At 38.9% G+C, this 27,149-nt stretch overlaps 1 protein-coding gene across 1 annotated transcript in view; it reads left to right on the plus strand.

The window, feature by feature from the left end:
• The window catches only part of magi2a (membrane associated guanylate kinase, WW and PDZ domain containing 2a), a 312,951-nt gene that overhangs the window by 69,702 nt on the left and 216,100 nt on the right, over positions 1-27,149 (plus strand). Inside the window, exon 2 of the mRNA XM_036577226.1 lies at positions 11,865-11,981. Coding sequence (XP_036433119.1) covers positions 11,865-11,981 — 117 coding nt within the window. The remainder of the gene's footprint in view (positions 1-11,864; positions 11,982-27,149) is intronic.

The following is a 27,149-nucleotide window of genomic DNA, read 5'->3' on the forward strand; positions in this document are numbered from 1 at the left end:
GGTGGACTATTCTCTCTCCAGCAGTAACACTCAGGTGTTTAAAACTCCAGCAGCACTGCTGTGTCTGATCCACTCATACCAGCGCAACACACACTAACACACCACCACCACGTCAGTGTTACTGCAGTGCTGAGAATGATCCACCACCCAAATAGTACCTGCTCTGTGAGGGTCCATGGGGGTCCTGACCACTGAAGAACAGGGTAAAAGGGGGCTAACAAAGTATGCAGAGAAACCGATGGACTACAGTCTGTAACTGTAGAACTACAAAGTGCACCTATACAGTAAGTGGAGCTGATAAAATGGACAATGAGTGTAGAAACAAGGAGGTGGTCATAATGTTATGCCTGATCGGTGTAAGTGACCAGCTAAGGCTAGCTTGGGAACACAGCCAAAGTTCACTCATTGTGTCCTCTTTTTTGTGATATCAGCACTCAACAGCACTATAAACCACATTTGAGTCAAAACAGTTTCAATACGTGCTTTTAACAGCCGTTAAATCATTACTTAGACAAACCTCTCTTCATACACTTTGATGAACATAAGGCTGAGTGGTGAAGCTAAATATACCCAAAGCATTAGCACATAGCTCATTTATGCTAACTAAACCGTAAAGGATTCGTACTTAATTGACAAGTAACAGTGAGAAAGTGAAAAAAAAGGATAAGGTGTCTTGAAAATTCTGACAAGTAGTATAAATATAGACCTCTGGAACTGACAGGGTTTTGGCCTAGACATCTAAGTAGTGGCTAATTATCCAAGCAGCTGTCTACTAGCTGTTCACTTAGCAGCACACACACACACACAGCCTCTTCAGAGCAATGAATAACACTTGTACTATGCTAGTAAGATTTGTGGGTGCAGTGTGTGTGTATATGTGTGCATAAACCCCTAACATGCTTCTGGAAGATATAAGAGGTGTGTAACTGTTTAGTCTGTGTTTAATATTGATGAAGTGTTTTGATAATTTGGTAATTGCCCTATTCAGGCACCGTCAATTGTGTTTTTTCGTAGCTACTGCTGCTAGGTTAAACAAGCTTAACAGACACTGGTAAAAATCCCATTTAGTCTAACGAGAAGCTGTAGTGATTTTTGTTGGGATCTGCTACATAATGCTTCAGGTCTGTAGTGTAAGTCTTTAAGGCTGATCCAAAAAGTGGCTATTTTTCTCTATTGAATCTGCTCTTCTCTGTTAGCAGTATAATTTAATATGTGAAGAAGACGATGTAGCAAAACCATATATTTGTAGATCTTTAGTAAGTTTGTGAAACAAATGACGCTTCTGAACAAGAAAATGTGGTCCCACTTTATATTGTGTCTCTAATAACTGTGTAGTTACATGTGAATACCATATGCAACAACACTGTAACTACTGATGAGTTAGTAAATGTTACAGGTGGATTAAAGAAGTACAGCCTATGTAAATACACATGTGTATCAACTTCAGTTTTCCCTCATGTAATTACACAAGTGTATCTTCTACACAGGAACTGTCTGGTGTAGTGTTAAAGTTACACTTTAAAATAAGTGGACAGTTCCTGTGTAGTTGGTATGTACGTACTGTGTAATAATGTGGTAGTACAGATACTGCTCTGGGGGAAATGCAACACATTTAATTAATGTCTTAAACGTTACAGTTTAAGATAAAGAGACATCTGCTATGCTGTCACATTCATACAGAATGGTTTAAAGTTGAAACTGGTTACAGTGTCACAGCACTTGCGACATGAATGCTAGCTAAATGTTAGGAAAGCTGACAGACACAGTGTGAGTAATGTCTCAATGAACATTATTAGATACTTCCTTTTACTGCTGGAAAAAAAAATTCTAAAAAAGTGCTGTTCCAGTCTGATTACAGATGTAATTACATTTGTGTTATTACCCTTGTGTAATTATATGAGAGAGAATCGGCTGTTATAACTATTAAGATATACTTGTGTAATTACGTAAGGCAAAACTGAAGTTGATACACATGTGTAACAGTGACTAAATCATTAGTAGTTACATTGTTGTTGCATGTTGTTCACATGTAACTACACAGTTATTAGAGACATTTAATATGAAGTGGGACTGAAAATGTATGTTTTATCCTTTCTCTGATTAAATAAAACAACAATGCAACAAAGTGCTTACTGATCCTAACTGCATTCTGAACGTGTGTGCAAGCTTGGTCTGAAACTGTCACAGTGCATCCAACAATAAAGGCAGCATGGAGCTTCTTTTATACAGTGATAGGAAACACAGTAGCGCAAAGAAAGCTCTAGTTCCACATGCTGATCCATTTTACTATGACCAACATGGTCATACATGCACACCAACTACTCTGGGTGCAGCATTTAATCAGTTAAATGTGCCAGTCAAGAATTTATCGCCAGCAAGATGCTTGATTTAATAGGTAAAAATGCTACGCTACTGAGCTACACTGTGATGTTAAAACGACTTTACCGGTATACCAGAAACTAGCACAGATTACGCAAGGCACAAACAGGTCAAAACAAGCTAAGGGTAGCTCGAGTCAGGGATGTTTCAGCAGTCATGTGGGTCATATGTGGATCATATATGTATGTGTATAGATATATAGATATTTGTACTTTAATAAGATTTATTTTATTGAAATGAATGATTAAACATCTCATACCAAAACTGTACCAAATGTTTCAGTAGTGACAACTAAAAAATGCGAGCCAGTACATGACTAGCAAACACAGCTTTAAACAGTTGTACACACATAAAATCATAATATTTTCATTAAAACACAAAAAGTTTAGCTAATTGCAGAATATATGTGGTTTTTAGTGACAGTTCTTAATGTTATGCCTTTAATGTTTCAGACTTTGGGACACATTTACTTTCAAACAATGGGGTCTAACTACTCACTGCCATGAGGGATAGGGATGCAGTCTCACTTCCTGCTCTAATTGCAGGGGTGTGGCTAAAATAAGTCTCTGTCTATGGACTAAAACTCTTTGTGTTTCAGTAGTGACATGAAAATCTAGGACAGCATTAGTTGACCACATGATAAATGTAAAGCATTTAAGATAACTTTGCTAAATTTCCTTCGGGATCAATAAAGTATCTATCTATCTATCTATCTATCTATCTATAAGAAAGATATTAAGATAAGAAAGGCATTTAAATTCAAGTACAAATTAAAATAAATACAAAACTATAAATATTATTTGAAATTTAGGTGTTAGGGTCTGGGACAGCCACCTCCCAATAGAAACGACCCTATAAATGATGATTTTGTATATATTTAGCTTATTATTATCTTAATTAATGCTTTGTGTTTTAATAGACCGTAATATAATACTTGTAAATATTTAAGATGTGAATACTTAATTGGCTTCAAAATAGTTATTTTACTGTGGGACCGCAGTTTGAACTAATTCAGTACAATAACAGATCCTCTACAGAGAACACACTACTGCACATTTCAGTGCCCTAATACAATGCCCTGTTTATGTGCTGAATTCAATGTATTAGACGTACATGCCTCATTTAATATTTCATGTTTGTTTTTCTAATATGTGAAGTTTAGTTAATAAATAGAAATTGTGCACTAAAATTTTCAGAAAAAATTGCCATATTTAGGTTAGTTCTCTGTAGAGAATGTGTTATTTTCACTCACAAAGTCAGCAAAACATGTAAGTTAATTGGGGATGTTCTGAATTTGTGTACGACTGTATACATTGTACCATGTTATAGACTGAACCATCAGAAATGTTAATAATACTGTGATGTAATTTGTTGGCCAAACCGTCCACTATTTGTTCAGTGGAACCCCGCCAAAAGAAAACACAGTGTGTGTGTGTATGTGAATGTGTGTGTGTGTGTGTGTGTGTGTGTCAACATCCTGCAGCGTTTTTCAGAAGTCAAACTGTGTTTTTTTTCTTTTGTTGTCTTTTATTTTTTGTTTGCTGAGTTGTGAAGGTGCAAATTCATGATACTGCACTTTTAGTTGAATACTGCACTCTTTGAATATTCATTCATTGTAGAAATAAACGTGTCAGCAGCTGGGGATGCGAGTGTGTGTGTGAGTTGTTTTGTATCTAAAGAAGGCTGTGGGAGTGGATTAGTGTGTGTGTGTGTGTGTGTGTGTGTGCGAGCAGCTTCTTTTCTACATTCTCCTGAATCATCTTTTATCTTCTATCTGATGTCACATGGTAGGACAACGGGTTATCTTGACCACGTGCTATAAGGTCATCACTGTGTGCGTATCTGGCCTGACCTAGATGACATTATCATTGAGGGATGGACTCTTGCATGACTAATAGGGGTGGGAATCTCTAGACACCTGACGATTCAATTTGATTCTGTTTCACAGGGCTGCAATGCGATTATAAAACAATTATCGATAAATCTTTTTTTTCTATACAGAATTTCTTTTTTCTCACTGTGTGAGAAAAACTTTTAAAGCAAATTATTTGTAATGATGATAATGAATTTACTTCCAGTATCTTTTATTAAAACAAATGGAAGTGATGTGGCAAGTGAACTGGAAGGCTCTCATTCACTGCTCTTGTTTGGAGACACTGGTTGCCACTCATCTGTGATAAAATGCAGTTACGGTGACATACGATCCAGTGGCAATAGATGTCCACGCAGCACATGTTTGGTTTTGGTCTCATTGTAGAGAGTTGGGGTTGTCGCTTTGTCAGTAAAATATCTTCGAGACGGGACGCTGTATCTCGGCTCTAAAGTATGCAAATCCTTGGCAATAAAAGTTGCAATAGAGTTTGTAATTCACTTCCGAGTTGAGTGAAAGCTTTGACATCGCTTGCTTGATAGTTCTTTGGTTGGCAGCAAGTACAAGTTTTCAGCAAGGAAAATGGGTGGAAACATGTAATTTGGTTTCTCATGTTTCTCATTTCCAAAATATTTTGGTTTAGTGTGACACAACTTGCATATAGTATGGCTCTTATCCAGGTCCCTTTTCCCCTGGCATGCAGACTGCAGGTCACCTAGCAACACTTAGCTAGTAGCTAACGAAAAGGCAAAGAGAGAGATTTAAGACGAACATTTGGAGACGAATGGACTTATTCACATGTATAAGCATCGCAGTTGGTTTCCTGGTATGTTAAATCTGCAATGACAGACTGACACACACTAAAAAGTTGCGAAGATGAAGTCAGCTTCTCTTTTGAATTTTCCAGTTCCACCTTAAATGGTGCTGCATTTACATTCTGGCACCTCCGGCAGAATTTCAGATGGAATGAAAAAAGTTGAATAAGAAGCTGGAGAATAAGAAGCGACTTCAAAATGGCTGTTCTTAACATTTGTGTTGTCGACTCCTGACCTAACCTGGCTTTTAATGCAGAGGGTGCCAGTCGTATTTCTCTCTTATCTGGTTGTGTTTTAGTTATACGCCTTTAGCATTCCGTCAACGTTACGTTATAAATTAAAATTTTGAAAATTGATTTTTGACATTTGTGAATTGTTTCAGAATCGTCCATGTCTGCATCGCGATGCATCTAAGAACTGATCACCCCTACTAACAGGACATTCAATTTTACACACACACACACACACACACACACTCACACACACACACACACAACACCTTACTTTATAAAGTAATGAATTGCAGATGGTCACAGTGTCATTACTGAGGGATATACACTCATTGGCCCTTGTATTAGAAAACCCTACCATATACTTCCACTCACTGGCCACTTCATTAGAAACACCTGCCTTGTACATCCACTCACTGGCCACTTTATTAGAAACACCTGCCTTGTACATCCACTCACTGGCCACTTTATTAGAAACATCTATCTTGTACTTCCACTCACTGGCCACTTTATGAGCTCCAACTCTTTTATAGGTCCACTTCATCGGCAACAATTCCAGACTGTATCTTATCTGTTGCTGCACAGTTTATCTACTCCATTCATCACTGGTTAGTTTCTGACCACAGGACCACTGTTGTCCAGATGTCGTTTAGGTGGTGGATCATTCTCACCACAGCAGTAACACTGACATGGTGGTGGTCATGGTAGTGTGTGTGGTGCTGGTATCAGGTGTTGCTGGTGTTTTTACACGTCACATGTCACTGCTAGGTTGAAAGTGGACCGCCACCCAAAAATATCCAGCTAAGAGCAGCTCAGTGGTTAGTAACCATTAATAAAGGGCTAGAGGACCACGATCTGTGCATCAACAGATGAGCTACAGTTTCTAACTGTAAGGGAGGAAGGGGTTGTCTATGGTTATAAAACTCTTATCAAATGATCATGTTTAAAAATACAATATCCTTGCATTCATGTGTATTTATCCCTTATGGTGTCATATGTTGTCCATTTACGCCACTTGTTAGCAAATACGTTTTCCCTCAATCGAAGAAGAGAGGGGTTTCTAATAAAGTGGCCATCAAGTAAATAAGATATTATAGGTGTGGTGCAGCTGGTTAATCAGTCCTCCCCTGTTTTGTCTCACAGTGAAACTGTTCTGAATCCGGATAGCAAATCTCTTCACAAAAGTACATGAACAACATATTCATTTTGAAAATGGTAGTTATTTTTTCTGTTTTCACAGTAATAACACACCTAATTCTGGAAAAGCATCACTCATCATACTATACATACACAGTTGTGTGCACCCCCTGCTTGTTTAATGAAAATAACTTAACACATGCTCTACATATCTAAATATAACATTTTCTGCTTTTTTAGCACCCAATTTCTATTTATTTAATTTAATCTTTTTTCCCCCAAATATGTTAAATTCAGCAAATAAACAGTAATTGTGCATTTAAATGTGCAGAAGTATATTTATATCATTTGATCATGGGTGCCTAAACTTTTGCATATGACCTTATTATGTGAATGTTGATGTCACCATTTTTCAAATTCAATTCAGTGGTTGAGATGTAAACAAAGTCATTCGGAATAGTTTGATGTGAAATGGTCCATTGTAGAGAAACCTACCGACTCAGATTTCTTTACGGTGGTGGTGACAGGAATCAGGGGTCACAGTGTCTACAACATATAATACAGCCATTTGATTTACTATCCAAAACCTTGGGGGACTATTTTGCCACACAGTGCCCTGCATGTACCTCTCTACCATGAACAGCTGTAGACAAATACATTACAGGTAAATACCTTCTAGCAACTATTTGAAACAATGTCTCATCATCAGGCAGTGTCCTCATAACCATTTTATAAAATAACGCTAAACTCCTCAGATGTCTGGTTCCTTTCACCACCACTGTGAACAGCTCTGACTCTGTAGGTTTCTCTAGAACAGAGCATTTCAAATCAAACCACTCTGAATGAGTCTGTTTATATCTGCATTTTGCAGAAATTTATGCACTTAAGCATCAGCATTCAAGAAGCATCAGTGTCAACCAGCTGCCTGTTCATTTTTATATTCTACCACTTATGTTGAGAATCCTTTCAGCTGAGTTCCACAGTGGATCCAGACGTCCTTAGCAAAGTCAGAATGGCAGAGAATCAAGATTATATTCCCAGCTGACTCTCCTGTCATTCAATCACTCGGCAGTTGCTTTACCAGCCTATAGGGGGAGATGAAGAACCTCATAATATCAGAGAGGGAGAGAGAGGGAGAGAGAGAGAGAGAGAGAGAGAGAAAGCTCTTTGTGATAGGTCCCCCACTGTCAAAGCGCGTTTCTTCTCCTAATGCTCTCTCCCTCTCCCTCTCTCTCTCTCTCTCTCTCTCTCTCTCTCTCTCTGTGGCTCTGCAGCACGCAGAGTGTGAGTGTACCGTTAAGGCTGCTGTAGGAACCTGCACACTGTGGCTTTATACCTGTGGAAAACTGCTCACACACACACGCACACATGCACACACGCAAGAGCGTAAAGACCCACACACACACGTATGCATGCACGCGCACAGCGTCCGCAACGTCCAGTCGAGCTGTGTGAACGAGGAGCCTCTCTACAGCGTCCTGTAAGTCTCCTCTGAGCGCGTCTGTGTGTGTGTCATTAATGACTTTATGACAAATCCTCTACTCCCGACCCTGACTCCTGTGTGTGTGTGTGTGTGTGTGTGTGTGTGTGTGTGTGTGAGAGAGTGTGCCTTTTTTGTCTTCTTTAAGGATGCTGTACACACAACTGTGTTTCTGATCTGTGTGTTTGACTTCATAAAGGTTATATATATATATATATATATATATATATATATATATATATATATATTACACATATGCATTGCTGTGTAAAGTGAGATACTGGGAAATGCATTTCAGGAGATTGGATAGAACATAATTCATTACGGAAGGGGGAAGTCAAAACTGGAGTTCAAAACAATTATTAAAAGATACAAAGAAAGTGAGACTCCTAACAACCGTGCAAGACCTGGTAGACCTTTCTTCTTTGAGTGTAAGGACAAAACCAAGCTCCACTTCTGCTTCAAAAAAAATCCATCCTTTTGTCCATCCTTCCACTGTGAGAAGACAACTTAATGCTATGAGTCGGAAAGGATGTGTAGCTGTCAAAATTTGCAAATCAGGCAAAGAAGCGTCTGGTGTTCTCAGAGCCAAGAACATCACTGAATCTGTTTGGGATTACAGAGAATCTTCGGATGTGTTTTGGGTTTGTGAGAAGCAGAAAATGCAACCAACTTCTAAGACTGAACTTTGGAGGCGTGGAAAAACATCCCTACAGATTTCTTTGAAAATCTAAGGGCAAGTCTCCTGAAAGGAATGGGAGAGTGGACACACTAAATACTGAAAAATTTAATTATATTCTGCTTTTTTTGCAGAATATTTTGTACTTAATGGCCATTTTGACTGGAATGTAAATAAATGAAGGGTGATCTCTGACTTGTGCACAGCACATACGTGTGTGTGTGTGTGTGTGTGTGTGTGTGTGTCTTAGCTGTTCCATTCTAAACGTGCATGTGTGCTTTGATTCTTAATGAGTTTGTTTATGGCGCCGTGTGAGCGTGTATGTTTTGTTCAGATGTGTTTGTATGGAGCGCTGTGAACAACACCTTCAGGCATGTGTGCATGTGTGTGAGTGTGGCTTCTCAAAAGTAGGTTATTCTGGAAGCGGCTTCCTCTCACACACAGCATCATCTCCGCTAATCTGTGTGTGCGCGTGACATGACCGTCTCACTGCGCTGCTCTTTGAGTCATTCGTTCAGTGCTGCATGTGAGTTAATGTGTACGGTACAGACAGGCTCGTGTTTCAGCTGATCATACGCATATGTACAAATGCATAATGGAACCAGAATCAGTCTCTCTCTCTCTCTTCTCTCTTTCTCTTTCTCTCTCCTCCCTCTCTTCTCTTTCTGTCACCCATCTTCCTTTTTCTCTCTCTAATTTCTCTCTCTCTCTCTCTCTCTTTTCCTCTCTCTCTCTCTCTCTTTCTCTCTCTCTCTCTCTCTGATGTCCTTTGGTCCCTTGCATTATGTTAAGTGGTGGCTTCCCATTCTTATTCATGTTATACAGCATGCCTAATTTTGATTTTATTTCATTTTACTGATTTTAAATTAATCTCACGAATTTCAAGGGAATGTTTATTATGTCTTTCTGTATCTCTCTCTCTCTCTCTCTCTCTCTGTATCTCTCTCTCTCTCTCTCTCTCTCTCTCTCTCTCTGAGTTGCTGACATAGCAATTTTCTCAAGAAGCACCCCCTCTCCATTCATCCCAGCCTGTGTGTGTGCGCAGTAATAAATATGAAAGACATGTCTTTCCACAGATGTAATACATGTAATAATAATATATGATCTGTGACTGTACATATTTGTATATAAGAAAGAAAGAGTTTAGGGCATATTATATATATAAATGCCTATATGTAATGATAATATGCCCCATATATATATATATATATATATATATATATATATGTAAATACCTATTCGTAAATACAATAGTTTCCATATATGATCCATATGTATTATTTGTATGAAAATTCTTATATGTAGTAATAATATGTAATATAAGCACCTATATGTGACAAGAATTTAGTTCTCAGTAGTCTTTTATTGCTTCAGCGCTGGCTTAAAAGAGAATACACAGAGGTACTTTAGAGTGCACTAGTTTGTCTTTAAGTAAAAGACTGGATTACTTTTATTACACGAGACTATTGACCCTTCTTTACACCTGACTGTTTCATTTTACACTTGGAAGTCAAATCCATTTCTAATGTAATGTAGAGAGAAGGCCTAAGTGATATCATGGATATTTTGTAGTCCTTTCCCCATATGCAGAACTCATGCATATAAGCACGAGAATGCTCAGACGAACTATGTTACATTCAAGTGGATAGCCGTAATAATTTAGGGGTTAAATGAGCAGCCCCCACCTCAAGTGGTGCAGCCCTGATATTTACTGAGTCTCGTATAGTGAATAGTAGTGGCAGGAACTGAAAAAACCAAGGTGGTGCCAAGATGACAAGAGTGAAAAAGCCGCTTAAGGAGGATGAGGACATATTCAAGCAAGTAGGCAGTTAGAATTGCTAACCTTAACTTAGCATACTGACTGTCAAGCTTATGTCACATTAAGTATAAAATCTTTCTCCAGTTTTCATTTTATCACTAGCTAGCCAACTTGGTTATCTTGGTGTAGCATATAAATATTAAATAACTAAAAAATGTAAATGAAAAAAAGAACATATTTTAAAAAATGACATTTCACACAATGGCAGTGTTGTATGTGTTTATAGAACAGGGGTCCTGGAGCATAATATGGTGATTTACCTGCTCAAGCACACCTGAATACACTCATCTGTTGATTTCCAGTTGTAGTACATGTGTTTGAGTAGGGGAGTTACCAAACTGTGCTGGACAGGACCAGAGTCGTGCACCCCAGTGTAGTTTGCAGTGGGCTGGTCTGCATCATGTAACTCTCGGCCTGAAAGTGAGTCCCACTCTGGCCCTGGCTGGGGACGTCACAGTATTGGGAGGGGTTTTGGTGGTAAAATGAAGCTTTTAAACTTGCATAACATCTGGCAAAAGACTTCCTAAAGGGGTTTGAGTGATCAGGTTTAAATCTGTTGTAAAGAAGTCTTAATTGCATTTACAACTGCATTTTTATATGGATAATCTCTATCTGAATATAATCCTTATGCATGAAATTGTTGGAATTACAGCATCATGTACCTGAGGAGGATGAGGACATATCTGAGCAAGTGGACCGTTAGAAATGCTGACCTTAACTTACTGAGCTAACGTTAGATTTTAGCATATTGCCTGTCATGCTTAAGTCACATTTAAGATAAAAACCTGTTTGTCACTTGTACTGCAGTCCTTTGCTTTTACATGGCTTGACAACAGTGGAGTTTGATAATATTTTGGACTCTGTTATAATACTATGTATATTTTTAGGGTCATATAGTTTCAGCTTTGCAACTTCTTGGAATTGAAGTAATTCAACAGAATTAAGGAATTCCATGTCCATCTAAATGCAGAGTTCTACAGATTTGCGCTCAATGTTGACATTGACATCATTGCATCATCTGTGGTCTTATTTTTTTTTACCTATATGATTCACTCTACCGATTTTAGCGATTCTACCAGTTGATTTAAAGTTAGAGTTTAAAACACATTTCAGACGTTTTACTGACTTGGACATTAGTCTAAATCCTTCTGTTTTGGTGACTCTATACCTTAATTATTTTATTAAAATAAATGATTGAACATTGCATTTTATACTACAGTACAAATAACTGAGGTCTGAATATTTAATAGTTTGTTTTTTTTTTCCTGTGGGGCCACAGTTTAAAGTGATTGAGGAGAATGATAAATGTAATGATGTAATACATTTTTAAAAAATAATATATTTTGATATAAAATAAAAATCATCCAAAAAAATGAAAGAGAATCCTTATTTATTTGAAATTGTGGTCCTAAGGAAGGAATTTAAGTGCATGTGTTTCGTGTTGTTCTGTTTCAGGAGGTGTTGTGGATAAGGATCTAAGGCGCTACCTCAATCTTCGCTTTCAGAAAGGATCTCTGGACCACGAGCTCCAGCAGATCATCCGTGACAATCTGTACCTCCGCACCGTGCCCTGTGAGTAACTGTTTCATCCCGTGACCTTTAGACCCCTGACCCCTGCTGGTTGTTTGAGCTGACTGTCTGAACTATTTGGGCCGGGTTCAAAATTTCACTTTAAGGGTCCTCACAGTCCATCTCCCACATTAAACACACAATATTATTGGCTAATGTTACATTTCCTGCCAGCTGGTGCACAATGATGTCATCAAAAATCACAAGACATTTTAGAGGCAAAGCGAAAGTCATTATATTTTGATGGAAGATAACAGTAAACCAAGAATTTTGTCTTTTAAATGATATGACGAGATGAATCATGCTTCATCTTGCTGGTTTTATGATGATTTGATAGCGGTTGTCGCTGTTGCGAAGCTGCTGTCATTAGGATTGTGGAGTTTTATCACATTAGGTCAAATTCTCAGGCTCGATTAAAGCTCTGTTCACAATCACAATCAGAATCAGATTTACTGGCCAAGTATGTTGACACACATACACAAGGAATTTGGTTCCAGCTGTTGGTTTCTCTCTAGTATTAAATGCCACATACAAAGAATGTAGAAATAACTACAGACAATACACAATGTATAATATACACAGTATACACAGTATACACAGTACACAACAATAAGAGCAGACTATATATGGACAAGTAATATACAGGCAATGTACATATTAGCGCAGGGACTGGTTTGATTTGGTTCGGTTCAGTGTGAAATCTGACAAGGCCTGGACAATATATTGTTTGACCAATAAAATCAGCCAGATGGGTTTATCTACATCAGCAGAAATCTCTAAGATAAAAGCATAGAGTGTAATAGAGTGTAAGTCTATGAACAATCTCATTAAATTAGATTTCTTTAGGAATCGATTCAGTGAATCAAGAAGTCTCAGATTTTACCTCACCTGAATTTGATTCAATTATTTTGGTATGATTCAGAATCATTTTTAAGAATATACTGAATACACTGAGTGTACCTAGAGGAGCTATTTACACAGCACCGGAATATATGCTGGAATATATATGAAAACAAGTGTTATATTCTAAGCACATTTATTTTCAAGAAGTGTCTCATTTCAGTAAAACCAAATCAAATATTAAACACCATTATACTTATATTGGCTTTATGTAAATGATGGTAATATTCCAAAATCAGAGCAGTTGAATCACCATCTTCATATCATGACATCTGTTTAATTTTTCATGGTTATCAGAATTTTTAGCTCCTTAATATTGGTATTTTTGAAAAAAAAAATGGTCCTATTTTTCACTCTGAAACCTGTATGTAGAAGTGAAGCTGGTGTTCACTGTGGTGAGTGTCTGCTGTTTGGTCTTTCCTGAGGTTGAGGGCTTTATACAAAGATAAAGACTGTAGGACAGAGAGAGAGAGAGGGAGAGAGAGAGAGGGAGAGAGAGAGACAGGGTCATTAGTGTGCAGCTGAGCTATGATTTCATTAGACCAAAGGGACAAAGAAGGAGAGAGAGGAGAAAGAAAAGGATGAGGCTAGCCAGGAGAGAAAGAGGAGAGACTGAGACAGGAAAGGCTGACTGAGAGAAGGAATATGGAAGATGAAAATAGCACAATATGGAGTGAGGGGGAAGGAGAGAAAAAGGAGAGAGATACAGAGAAGGAGAGAGAGATTCTCATTTTCTTACTACTTGCCTTCAGAACACTTACTGCTCTCCTGCTGCCACTGCTGAGGTGTCTGTAACGTACTGTAGCACTGATCCTGGAGAGAAGCCTCTAGAACTTAGGATAAAGAATGATGGAGGTGGAGGTGGTTCATACTCTGTGGTCCAGAATGGCTCAGTTGTGTTCAGGTTGTGGCTGTGGAGGTCATGAAGATGTTTGACTCGTAGTTGAGTTTATAATGTAGGAACCTAAAGGAACCACAGTGTCACCTGTGCCTCATATTCATGGCCACCATATGATACAACTTCTCTTCTCTTCTCTTCTCTTCTCTTCTGCTCTTATCTGTTTTTCTCCTCTTCTCTTCTCTTGTCTTGTCTTCTTTTCTCTTCTCTTCTTTCTCCATTTTTCTTTTTCACTCTCATTCCCAGAGACTTTCCTGCGTCTCTCTGTCCTCCATTCTTTCTTTCTTTCTTTCTTTCTTTCCTTCTTTCTTTCTCTGAGCATACGGTGTTTGGGCAGCGTGACGGGAGCATCGACTGGGGTTTCCATAGCAACTGCTGTGTCTCTCCCCCATTACACCTTTCCCATCCCTCCATCCTCTCTTTCTTTTATGCATCCTTACCTCCTTTGCTATCTTCATCCACCCCTCTATCCCCTCTATCTTTTGTCCATCCATCCCACCCTCCTGCCCCCTTAGTCTCTTCCAACCTTTCATCTCTTTTTGTCTCATCCATCTCTCCATTCCCTTCTTCTTCCTTCTCTCCATCTGTTCTCTATTTCTTTCATCCACCCCTCCATTCCTCATCCATCCCTCCCTCCCCCCTTTCCTTTCTCCATCCTATTCTCTTGCTCCTCCGTACCTCCATCTTTTATCCATCCATCCCCTTCCTCCCTTATCCATACACCCATTCATCACATATCTCTCCATCCCTTTCTCCTTTCATACCTTCTCATTCACATCCTTTTAGCCAAACATATATCTATCCTCTCTTTCTCTCATTCATCCCTTCTTGCCTTCATCCCTCAATCATCCACTATTCATTTTCTCCTGTGAGAGAGTAACGGTAACTCAGGCACTTAAGTAATTGGTGTTTACAGAGCTATGTTCTGATCAGCTAGCTGTGTGTCCACACTGTGCGCTGATTGGCTGAGAGGATAAATGGAGGCGGTGCTCAGATTCAGAAAGGTGTCTTGGTGATGAAAAATGTTGGAAAAATGTTTTAGTGCAAATGAGACCAATACAGAGAGAGAGAGAGTGTGTGTTTGTGTGTGTGTGTGTGTGTGTGAGAGAGAGAAAGAGAGAGAGAGAGAGATAAGAGGAGAGTTTGTTAAAGTATTGTTAATGACAGTTTAGTTAACTGGCAATAAAATCTCTCTCTCTTTCTCTCTCTCTCTCCCTCTCTCTCTCACTCTCTCTCTCGCTCTCTCTCTCTCTCTCTCTCTCTATCTCTATCTCTCTTTTATTTGGCGTTGTATTTGGCACTGCTGTTCTCTATTTGTCTCTGGCACACACTCTGCAGTCACCCAACCAGTACTGACCACACACACACACACACGGCTGTTTGACTCAGACTCTTGGCAGAGCAGAATTATTATTTTAATATAAAGTGAGACTGTTTTGTTTGGAGTGCCAGTGTATCATCCTGTCAGCACTTTGACCTGAGAGGTAAAACACCCTGCAGCATTTTTTCTTTTTTTCTTTGCAAACGTTTACTTTTTTTTGCATTGTTTGAACTTTTTTTTTGTTTTTATTCCTTGCATCTGTTTAATTTGTGTTATTGTCTGTGTTGCTGTTGTTGTTTTTGGGTTTTTGGTTTGGTTTTGTTCTTTTGCATTTTATTTAGTTTTTTCCTTATTGTGTTTTTTGTGTCCTGCTGTCTTTTCCCTGAGCAGAAATTGGACTGACAGATCAGATTTCTTTTGTGGTCAGAGCTATGTGACCTTTCTGAAGCTGCTGTGATGTCTCTCTGGCCAAGCAAAAGGTAGCATGTGTGTGTGTGAGTGTGACAGTGAGAGAGAGAGAGAGAGAGAGAGAGAGAGAGAGAGAGAGAGAGAGAGAGAGATAGATAGATGGATAGATAGATAGATAGATAGATAGAGAGAGAGAGAGAGAGAGAGAAATAGAGAGAGAGCATTTTTATTGACATCACATGTAGGTCTGGCCTACAGTAGTACTGCGTCTGCAGAAGAGGTGGAAAATAAATCTGGAGTGAACTGTGGTGAGGGTTAATAGTGTTGGTATGTTGACAGAGCTGAGAAGTAGTTTTATAGTCTGTGTGTGTGTTTAGGTGTTTGTGTGTATGTATGTGTGTGTGTGTGTGTGTGTGTTTTGTCTGTGTGCATGTGCTGTTATGTCTGTATTCTTTGTAGTGCATGTTAATTTTTCTGTACTGCGTATTGTTTTTGGAATGCATGTGTTGATTTGTCTGTAGTGCATGTGCTGTAAAGTGTGTGTTATTTTGTATGTAATGTTTGTGTTTTATTGGATCTCTGGTGAAGCTTTAATATTAACGATAAGAGCTGCAGCAGCACTTTAAACCTCCCCAAAACACTGTGCACAAACAAACAACACAGTATGCATTATTCATTACAACGGGACCTGTTATAACACACACTCACACACTTGTGCCCTCGCTCCCTCTCAGACTGCCTGTGAAACACTAAAGTTCACATGGTTGAAAGTTTGCATAGCTTGCATAAACACTAATCCACTGTTGTGCAGTACTTTTTTGCGATACCCACAAAGGGAAACAGTCTTCGCCCTGCTGAGGATAACAGATGAGTTTCTAAAGAAGCTAGAAGAAAATTGATTGATCTAGAGCAGGTCTGAGGGCATATCAGTCAAATTTGATATGATTTCTACAAAGGATTCAAGGCTACAGGTTACTGCACACTGGATGTGTCAGGCAGAAAACAGGCAGATTAAAAAAAAATCAGTCTTACTATTACTGTACTGTATTAAACCCTGATCACAAACCCATAATAGGTGGCTTCAAATTTGCAACAAGAGGGCAGTCAGAGGACTGCAAAATCCTTAAGATAAGCTGGACGACAGTTTGTGAAGAATTTCTGAGCTGATATTAAATGAAGCTAAATGTTTTATTGCCTTAAATATGTACATAATCAGTATGATTAACTGACTATTATTCAATAAATTGACTAATCTAATCATTCTGCCTTTTTTAATTCATCTCTTTTTGCTGCCACCAGCATTCAAAATACTGTTTGTGTAATAAGTGGTTTCTTCTCTTATAGTGCAGTGAAACAAAAACGCCCCTACACTTCCTGTAGTGTATTACAATCTGTCAGAATGACTGTGGGGATCATATGAACATTATTGGACATTAGAGTACTCATAAATGGAACAATAGACACTACATCGCCACCTACACTTTCCATAGTCTATTGCAATCTGTCAGAATGACTGCGTGGATGATATTAACCCCTTAAAAGTCCCTGTAGTTACTGAATAATAAGTCTTAGTATGTAATAAGCCTTGGCTTTAAAGGGGTTTACCTCATGGAGCATTATATAATGCTTTTTTTTTTTTTGATTTTTACCCAATTTTCTCCCCAATTTAGTCGTTTCCAATTTCACCCACTAGTTAGGACTCCCCCCGTCACACGTTACTACCAACGCGAGGAGGACAAAGGCTAACACAGGCTTCCTCCGAGACCTGTGGAGCCAGCCACCGCATCTTTTCGAACTGCCGCTCACGCAACGTCACTGGACAGCCGAACGCGCTCGGAGGAAAGCGCCAACAGCCAGATCTGTTACGTCAGCTAACAGACACCTGCGCTGACTAGCATCGCGTTGGGTGATGGGGGGAGAAGGAGGGGCCATCCTACCCACCCAGAGAGAGCGAGGCCAACTGTGCTCTCTTGGACTCCCGGATACGGATGGCTGTAGCATCACCAGGGATCGAGCTCGCGATCTCCTGATGATAGGGCCAACACTTAGACGGTTGTGCCACTCGGGAGCCCCTTATATCATGCTTTTTAAATGAAACAATGGAAGCTATATCACCACCAGATTATTCCCTGTGGTGTATGTTAACCTGTTAGAATGACTATGTGGATCATATGAACATTCTAGAGCATTTGTAGCAACATGTTGCCAATAAAACTTGATTTAGGCCAGTTTGACTTCAAACTTTTTCATTATTGATGCTGTTGACTGTCGACTCATGCCTTGTGCAACCTCACAAACTCGATTTTGGACATCATTGCATTCAAAATTTGTCAAGTGCAAGCTGCATTATGATCACTGCAGCAGGTGGCGCTATGGTGGGCATTAATCTATGCATGGGCTGGACAAAAAAGACTAAAAATCCCTCTTCAGAATGATACAAACCATTCTTGTTCACAGCTCTTCAGTGGCTACACACTTTGCTTCCTATGTATTTTTGCATCAAGTAAAGCAGCACACACTCCTCCTTTGTTCGACACATTTATAGTCGTGGTGGTGACTGAAGTAGTCAGAATGTCATGCTGGTAGGGCCTGGTTGCAGGTTAAGGAGCCAGCTGGGAAGCATTAAGTCCCAAAGACATCACTACAGAGAGGTTGACAACTACCAAACTACTTCATTGTAGCTATCATAAGCAAAGTATGAAAAACAAAATTTTAAACACAGTACATAATTGCTGGCCTTGTTTACTGGCCAGTCTACTTCCTATAACAACTGACAGCATAGCACAGTAAGAATGGCTAAAGGAGTACATGTCTATGCCAAATGGGATTTCCTTGTTGTTTCTTCCGCAGTACTGAACTTCACTAAATGTGTGTTATTTGAACATCACTTAGCTGAAATTAAGCCTGTACTGTGCTGAGTGGCACTTTCACTCTGCTAACTGAGCTATCAATAGCATAGCCCAGCTCAAATCACCACAGAACATGACTGATTTTGGCTTTCGGTCACTCAAACAACAGTCACTCTCTCAGATATGAGTTTTTATCATCTACACTTATATCAGAGTACTAGTTAGTCAGAATCAAACCAGTATTGCACTGTTTGGATCTGTAGCCTCCCATCTAAACTAAATAATAGCAGCTAATGCTGCTAATTTGGAGAGAGGTGCAAGACTGTGACCTAACTAGGAGGCTACAGATCCAAATAGCATGGAACAGGTTTAATTTTGCCTTTCTGTAACTCCAACTCTTTGCTTCCTCAGATTTGAGTCATTATCATCTAAATCTGTTAGCATAGCCGTTACCCCAATCAAACCTGGTCTGAGTTGAGCAGAACTGGTAGCAGGCCAAGCTAGTGCTAGCCAGTTCTTCTCCTAGTCAGCAATGGCCTTTAAAGTTTAGCAACTGTTATAAGATTGATGGTTTGACATTTATTGAATGACAAATTGAAAATCATGCTCTGCTTTCATTTATTTGGCGACCATGTAAGTGAACTGAACCTATTTGATTGTTTTTGGCTTTGAAATAAGGCAGAATGCAGTGGCAGCAAAAAGATTTGTCATTATGTCATCCAACCAAATGGATAAGGCTCTGAGCACGGGTAGCTAACAGTGTTGTTGGAAAAACCAGGATAAACATGCTTTGTAAGCATTCCATGTTTTTGGTGGCAAAGAAGCTATGAAGTATAGTTTTTCATTGGCCAGACATTGTCATTCATGTTTTTGTACATGTGTGAGTTTCTGGCCTAATCATTGCATCCCCTTACACCACACTACCCTGTGAGTAATCTATCTACTGCGAGAATGCTTGAGGAAGGTCAAATAAAGGAGAGAGAGAGAGAGAGAGAGAGAGAGAGATAGAGAGAGAGAGAGATAGAGAGAGAGAGAGAGTAAGACAGAGAAGAGAGAGAGAGAGAGAGAGAGAGAGAGATAGGGAGAGAGAGAGAGAGTAAGAGAGAGAGAGAGAGAGATAGAGAGAGAGAGATAGAGAGAGAGAGAGTAAGAGAGAGAGATAGGGAGAGAGAGAGAGAGAGAGCGAGAGAAAGAGAGAGAGAGAGACTACAGCTTACTGAAGAGTAGTGTCAAGCAGCTCTGAGGACAACAGCTCATGGCGCTAATGGCTAGGGAATCGCAGCGAGGGAAGACAAGACGAATTGGAAGAGAAAGATGAAGAGTAGGAGGAGAGAGAGGAGGAGTATAGAGATGGGCGATCCGTCCCTGAGGTGTGTATTTCCACTAATTAAAGTGGGCGAGGGTGCTGTGGGGCCTGTGAGTAAAGGCTCTCTCTCTTAGTGCTAATTACTGCAGCTAGGGGAAGGAAAAGGTGGACAACATATTTTCTCCAGCGTGGGAACTTCCTCAACATCCAAAACACACACAGGAACTATCACTCATCGGCCTATCTAGAGACGCTCTCATGCGTCACACTGTTTCGCTTTTGTGTCTTCATTTTCTTTGGAAGCTAATCATCCTGTTATCAGTGTGTTTTTAGCTGACTTGGATCTAAATGTAGCATGTATTTGGCCTAAACTAGAGTCTACCAAGGGTGCAATCTAAACTGGCACTGTTGAAAAAAGAAGTGATTCAGCTCCCTCCCACCACCCCCCAGGTTATCTAAAACATATGAATACAGTAAGCACATTCTTAGGAAAACATAAAAGTTGTAACTTCTGATAGCTGCAATATAGAGATATGCACATGTACTTGATTAACTTTTCCAGGTGTACGTATTTCAAAACTGACATTACTATATGAGCACCCATTACACTGCATCACAGAAAGCCAAAAAAGAGAAAGAGAAAAATAATATAAAAAAAAAAAATAAATCAGGCAAATACAATTAAATTCCAACAATCTTTCTAAATGTCTGAATAATTAAATGATTACGATGTAAAGGAAAGTCATTCAGACTGTTTTGATGTGAAACACTCTGTTCTAGACAAACTAGAGTCAGAATTATTCGCTTTGGTGGTGAGCTCCCTCACAGAAAGTTATTTTATGAAATGGTTATGAATACACTGCCTGATGCTTGAAGCATTGTTGTATGATAGTTCTGAGAAGGTTTTGGCCTAAAATGTTCTTTTTTTAAACTCCAACAATTGCATATAGGTACATGTAGAGCATTGTGAGGCAAAATAGCACCCAAAGAAAACTTAAGTTTTCAGATTTAACATTATTTTACTACTCTCAGTGTTACATATAAATACTCAGAAGATGTGTGCATGTTCACTGCTGGTTCTAGGTAGTCATTAAAATGGCTATGTTGTTGTTGTGGACATCGCAACCCCTGGTTCCTGTCACCACTACTGTAAAGAAATATGAGTTTCTAAACCAATTTGAAGAAACAGTGGAATCCCCTTTTATGTTTTACAAGGCTATTCATATAACAGTATTTTTAGAATCACTGCTTTGTAGAGATTTCATAGTGTTACTGTTAGCTAATGCTAATGTTATTAGCATGTATGCTAGCGCTGTCCCAATTCCACGTCTTCCAGTCATAAATTTACGAGTTACGCCCTTGTAGTCCACAGGTTATGATGGTATTGACTACTGTCTATCTTTATGGTGAAAACATATTTGTGCATAAGTAATAATCTTTTGTTCAAAAACAAATCCAAACCCGAAAATTACTTCACTTCAGAGTTTATGTTTTTGATATTTTATGTGTTAAAAACATTCTTGACTCTACAGAGCTTTAATTATATTCTACACAGACTGGCTTGGCTCAGATAAATGAAAGGTAGAGCTAACAAAATAAACCCCAAAATTACAAACCCTTGAATTTTTTAACTTTTCAAAATAAAAGCCCTGTCATTTTACTGTGGATGTGTCCCTAGCTTAAGCCCTGCCCACCCCGCCACCTCTACTCTGAAAGATGCCCCCAAATACCTAATTTTGATCAGGGATTTCCATGAAAGACAGTAAATGAGAGACACTCAGACAGGCTTAAATACTGATGAACTTCAAATTAGATTTTTTGACACTGTAATGAAATCATTACACTCTTATTGGCATACATGAATACCATATATGTGAACAAAAAAGTAAATATCTAATAGTAACTATAAATGAAAGTAAACAGCCACCAATTAGCATTATGCAAATTCTATGAAGCAAATCAGAGCCTGCTTACTTCCATTCAGCATGTTTGGCTGTGCTATTCCTTTATACCATGAAATCTCTCTCACGCTCTTTTTCCTGTATCCCACAACAAAAAAACAGTGATTTTAGATGTTGTCTCATCAGGATATTTGGGTGGTGGTGCTGTTTACCTCTGCTGTAATCAGTGTTTCAATCTGTTCTTCTCTGAGTGAGGGAGAGTGAAGAGAGGTGCAGGAAGAGTGATATCATGCTGAGTGAGGCTTGGAGGACACGCTGCTGGAGTGATTGCGCTGGCCTGAGGGCTTTATTGTTATTCATAGGCTCCGAGAAGCTGCTGTGTCACTGAGTTCTAAGGTCATGACGACATGAGAAAGAAATGGCACCTCTGAGCGCGGAGGCTCGGAAGAGCTGATTAAAGCGGTGTTTTCCAACCCTGGAGTTCCCCTGTTCTGCGAAGATTTTAGTTTTTACACCTGATTGAACTCATCAGCTCATTCTCAAAAACATTCATGAAGCTAGAATAAAGCAATAAGTGAGAGGCAGTGATTTTAAGGGTGTGTTGTGAGACACAATGTGAAGCAGAGTACAGGTTTGATATGTTGGGAAACGACAATAAACGATGAGAAATAATTGTATTTATTGTTAAAGGGACATTCCAGCGTTAGCATTTAATGTGCCACTTGTTATGTTGTGTAATCTTCTGTAATGCAGCATTACATGCTTCACCTTCATCAGTTTGACAGAATTAATGATTTTGTATCCTCTTTGTGTTTTCATCTATCAGTGTTCTCTCACTACAGTTTCCAGAATGCATTGTGCAAATACATCACAGTCGTGGTCCTGGAGATGTACCAGCCTGGAGAGTTCAGATGCAACACATTTGGCTAATTCAGATTCCCCTGAAGGCCTTCATTACCTGGATCAGGTGTTTTAGGTTAGGGTTGGAGCCAAACTCTGTGGGAGAGTAGATTTCCAGGGCCAGGATTGGGCATCCCTTGTGTAGATGGAGAACTCATTCTCTTCTCCAACACTCGTCACTACAACTTCTTACAGTTAATGCTCATGTTTTCACGTAAGTTTTTATTTTTGTTTTGGACAAAGACTTCAGAATTCAGTGATCCTTCATTAATAGTGTTGAGATCTGTTTTATTTCTCTTCAGTCGTTTTTTAAACTATCCTTTTACTGTATTTACTCAAATTTTACTACACCAATCCGTAAATCATATCTTGACTAGTAACAGCTAGCTTATGCATACACAGTGACGAAAACTGAACACTTGTGCTTTAACATGATGATGACGTTCAGAACCAATAGATATCAATAAACACATTGCCATGGAAACAGAGATGGCAGCTTTTGTTGGCTTTTTGTGTTCCATGGAAAAAAAATCCAGTATAGAAGAGAGCAATGTGAAAAAGTTTTATGTTTTCACAACTGAACTGGACAAAATTTAATAACTATAGTAGATTTTGACCAATATTAGTGGTGATCTCACTGAACTGGAGCTATGAATGATAGCTATGATCTCACTGAACTGGAGCTGTGGATGTTAGCTATGATCTCACTGAACTGGAGCTATGAATGATAGCTATGATCTCACTGAACTGGAGCTGTGGATGTTAGCTCTGATCTCACTGAACTGGAGCTATAAACGTTAGCTATGATCTCACAGAACTGGAGCTATAGATGTTAGATATAGTCTAACTCAAGTGGACATATGGATGTTAGCTATGGTCTCACTGAACTGGAGCTGTGGATGTTAGCTATGTTCTCACTGAACTGGAAATATAGATGTTAGCTGTGATCTCACTGGACTGGGAATATAGATTCAAACATGAATATAGTTTCATGTTTGAAGCTGAAAGTAAAAGCACAGCACTGTTTCTTGTTTATTAACTAACATAATTTAGCAAAATGTGACTTTAGCAGTTAGCCTTTTTTGGTCTGGTAATGTGTTTGTCTTCTTTGTGCTGTTTTTATGGTTTCTGTTGGTTTCATCAGCACTTATACCTGTTTAGATGGATATGTAAATATTTAGTAACTAATCTCAATGTAAAAATTAGTTTGTGCGGTATGATCCTGGTGCAGCTGGTGCAACCGGCTTCTGGTCTACCACAACACAGCAAGAACACATTCAGCCTATAGACTACCATTTATTCTTAGCCATGTTTGCATGTTTGGCTAAACTATTCTTTTAGCACTTGTGATTCAACTGTAATGTTAAATCAGTCAACTTTAACACTACACTGTTAAAGCTCTCTCACGCTCCCTTTCTCTCTCTCTCTGGTGTCTATCTGCTTGGCTGATTGCACCTGATATTTGATATCGGATATTATGGTTAATAGGCGAAAGAAGAGCAGGAGAAGGAAACGGACACTCAAGCTCCATCTGCTTAGTTTAATTACAGCGCGCGTAAATACTCAGGCCAGTGTAGGCTTGCTAATTAAACTAACATATGGAGCTGGAGGATGGGCTTTATTTCTCCTGCTCCCTTCTTTTCCTCTGCTTATACCACATTTATAGCATTTGTCTTCTTCTTTTTAGTTCAGTTTAGCTTCATGTGTCTCATGATTTCTGCATGTGGTCTTAGAATTCTCAGCGAGGTTCTGGAATATGATCTAAATACTTTTGTTACATTATCAGTTGCACTGTAAAAAAAAACGTGAAATTTCCGGTAAAATACCGGCAGCTGTGGTTGCCAGAGTTTCACCGTAAAAATAAAATATCTAGCGTAATATGTAATAATATTACAAAGAGCAATACTATAAAGACACTATTAATTAAAGTACCTGGGACAATTCCTGATCAGTCAAAAACCAGAAGCAACAGATGGATGGCTGTAAAAAGATAAACATTTGGTCAAGGTTTAAAAGACTAGCTTCAACAACTGAAATAGATACAAGCACATTTATGTTGACTTACTGCATTTGTATAAGCACTCAAGCCTCTCAAATCTAATAAACAGGTTGCTTTCATACCTTAGAGGTGTTTTTCCTGGCTTCTTCTGGAGTAGGAGGTCAGCGAGGAGCAGGGTGGACAAAGTACACAACTTCTTAGTTGTTGTGTTAGACAGGTGTTAGTAGCTTGAATAAAAGCAGAAATGCTCTGCGTTGTATACTACTTGTGTAAAGGTATTCAGTCAACATTTGCACTTGAGTTGAGTACATAAGTATCAGAAGTATAAGCACTGTTAGCTACCATAGAAAATATGTCATTTTGATAAATTCTTTCTGTTAAGGAGACCCATGTGGCTACAGACATGAACAGTTAACTCTAATGTCTGAAGACACACAGGACTCCTTTACAGAAAGTATTCACCAAAATGATATAACTGCAGTAACACTCTGTACTACTTTTACTTATGATACTTAAGTACATTTAAAATAAACCTGAAATCAAAGTGGAACTTACCTTTGTTAGTTCATGTTTATCTTTTTCACTTTGCTAGTTTATCTTGCTAATGTCCACAATTTCTTTTTGTGTGTATATGAGACAAAATTCTTATTTTGCCACAGTCTTGAAGTATAGTGACTTTTGTAAATAAATAAAATAAAAAAATAACCAATAGTATTGTTTTGATGCATTACAATTTCTGATTAAAGTTTCCTTTAAAAGCAAGACGTTTTGTAAGTAAAGACAAATAGAATACTTTTATTTTTATACTTTTATATTTAATAAAGTAAATTTCTACTTTTACTCAAGTCCGGAATTTTGTACTATGTTTATTCCTGGTGTAAAGGCTCTTGAAGCTGCAAATGTGGGGAGTGGGTAGGGGGGCCTAGAAGCAGAAGAAAAAGAGACCCTGAAATAGAACTTTTTTGTATAAATAAATAAGTTTGTTTACAATGGAAGCAGATATATAAAAGTTGCTTCGATACCTGAGAAATGCTGGTGGTAGATGTAGGAAACGTGTAGGTAACTGCAAGAAGAAAAGATATGGTTAAGCCTGAAAATAGTGACATAAGAAGAAGAAAGAAGAGATTTCACAATCTATAGCCTGACATAGGATAGTTAACTAGCATGTAAAATCACTTGAGAGATAACGCTAGTTACCAAATCGCAGCTCAGTTGACCTTATTAACCTAACGTGACTGTTTTAACTGTAGTAGTCACTCGACGTCTCTCCCTCCGATTGCTGTTTTTATTCTCCACACTCGTGTGAGAGAAGCATTAAATCTGCTCTATAGTGTGTGCGCCCATTAGCCTGCTGGCCACCAAGCTAACTGCCCCACACATTAAAGAGTGTAGTTAGCAAGCTAATTTCTGCTTTTCGGTCACTCCAACATCAGTCACTCGACGTCTCCCGTTCATATATGAGCCCGTATTCATCATGGGTCAGCACAGGTTAGCCGGAGTGAACCGGTCGCCCAGCAGAGATATTAACTTAGCCTAAGCTCACGTGTATGTAGCTATGCTAGGCTACTTAGGTTAGCTAGCTAGCTAGCAACTCTAACAAGTTTACACACTAATTTATTACACCAGAAAACACCGTCCCACTTTAAAATTGTAATTTAAAAAACGCACCTTTCTCAAATGTTTGAGAGAGCAAACAGTCCTCTGAAAGAGGCTACCAACATTTTATATGATGGCTAACGACAGCTAGTGGTGCTTATTTTCGTTTTGACATATGGAAAGTTCAGCATTCACAGATTCCAGGATTAGGTTTGAATAAATATCCGATTGAAAAACTACAGCTTCGTCAAATAAAACAATAATTTACTCACCAAACGCATTTTGAATCCTTCCGAAGTTTCCAGAAGCGGCTCTAGGCGCGCAGTTCCCGCCTCCGTGGTGAAACGTTGGTGACGGCTGGGACCTCAATGCGGGTGTAATCTGCTCTCCTGAGTACAGGTGGAATCTGCTCTCATCAATACGGGTGTAATTTCTCTCCTGATTACAGGCGGAAATTCCTGATTTTTTTGTAGACATATTAATTACAGAGCCTGTATCTGTACACGCCTCGAGCTCGAGCCGACTCTTTTATTTTCTCCGTTATTTAGCACCGTTTTAATAGAGAATCAGTTACGCTACTGAGTTCGCCCAACGACAGCTGCCCCGCCCAGGTATTTGAGCGCGCATGCGTTTTATTGACTTTAAATAGTTCATCTGCCTGCACTGAGATGGCATCAACACAGTAAAGGTTGATGAGTGAATTAAATCATCATGAGAAGCTGGACCAGCTGTTTTTTTTTTAATTTGCCTAACATTTAGCAACTTCGATTTTTTTAGTTACCAAGATCATCTTACCAGCCACCTAGACCACCAGTGCAACCACTTTCAAAAACCCTAGCAACCATCTAAAACACCCTTACACCCACCTAATCAACATTGGCAACCACAAATGATTGCTAGCATTGCTGCACAGTAATCAATTTCCTCTAGAAATGCATCTTTCTAGTTGTTTGAATTTTCCATTGCACATAGCACATTAAGTGTCAGATTTACAGGACATTGCATAAAACGACAGTAAATTATGGTATATTTAAACATATGAATATCCTTGAAATAAACATTATTTAACAAACATATACCATACCTTTAACTC

Source organism: Colossoma macropomum, unplaced genomic scaffold (genome assembly GCF_904425465.1).
Source record: "Colossoma macropomum unplaced genomic scaffold, Colossoma_macropomum, whole genome shotgun sequence".
Lineage (NCBI taxonomy): Eukaryota > Metazoa > Chordata > Actinopteri > Characiformes > Serrasalmidae > Colossoma > Colossoma macropomum.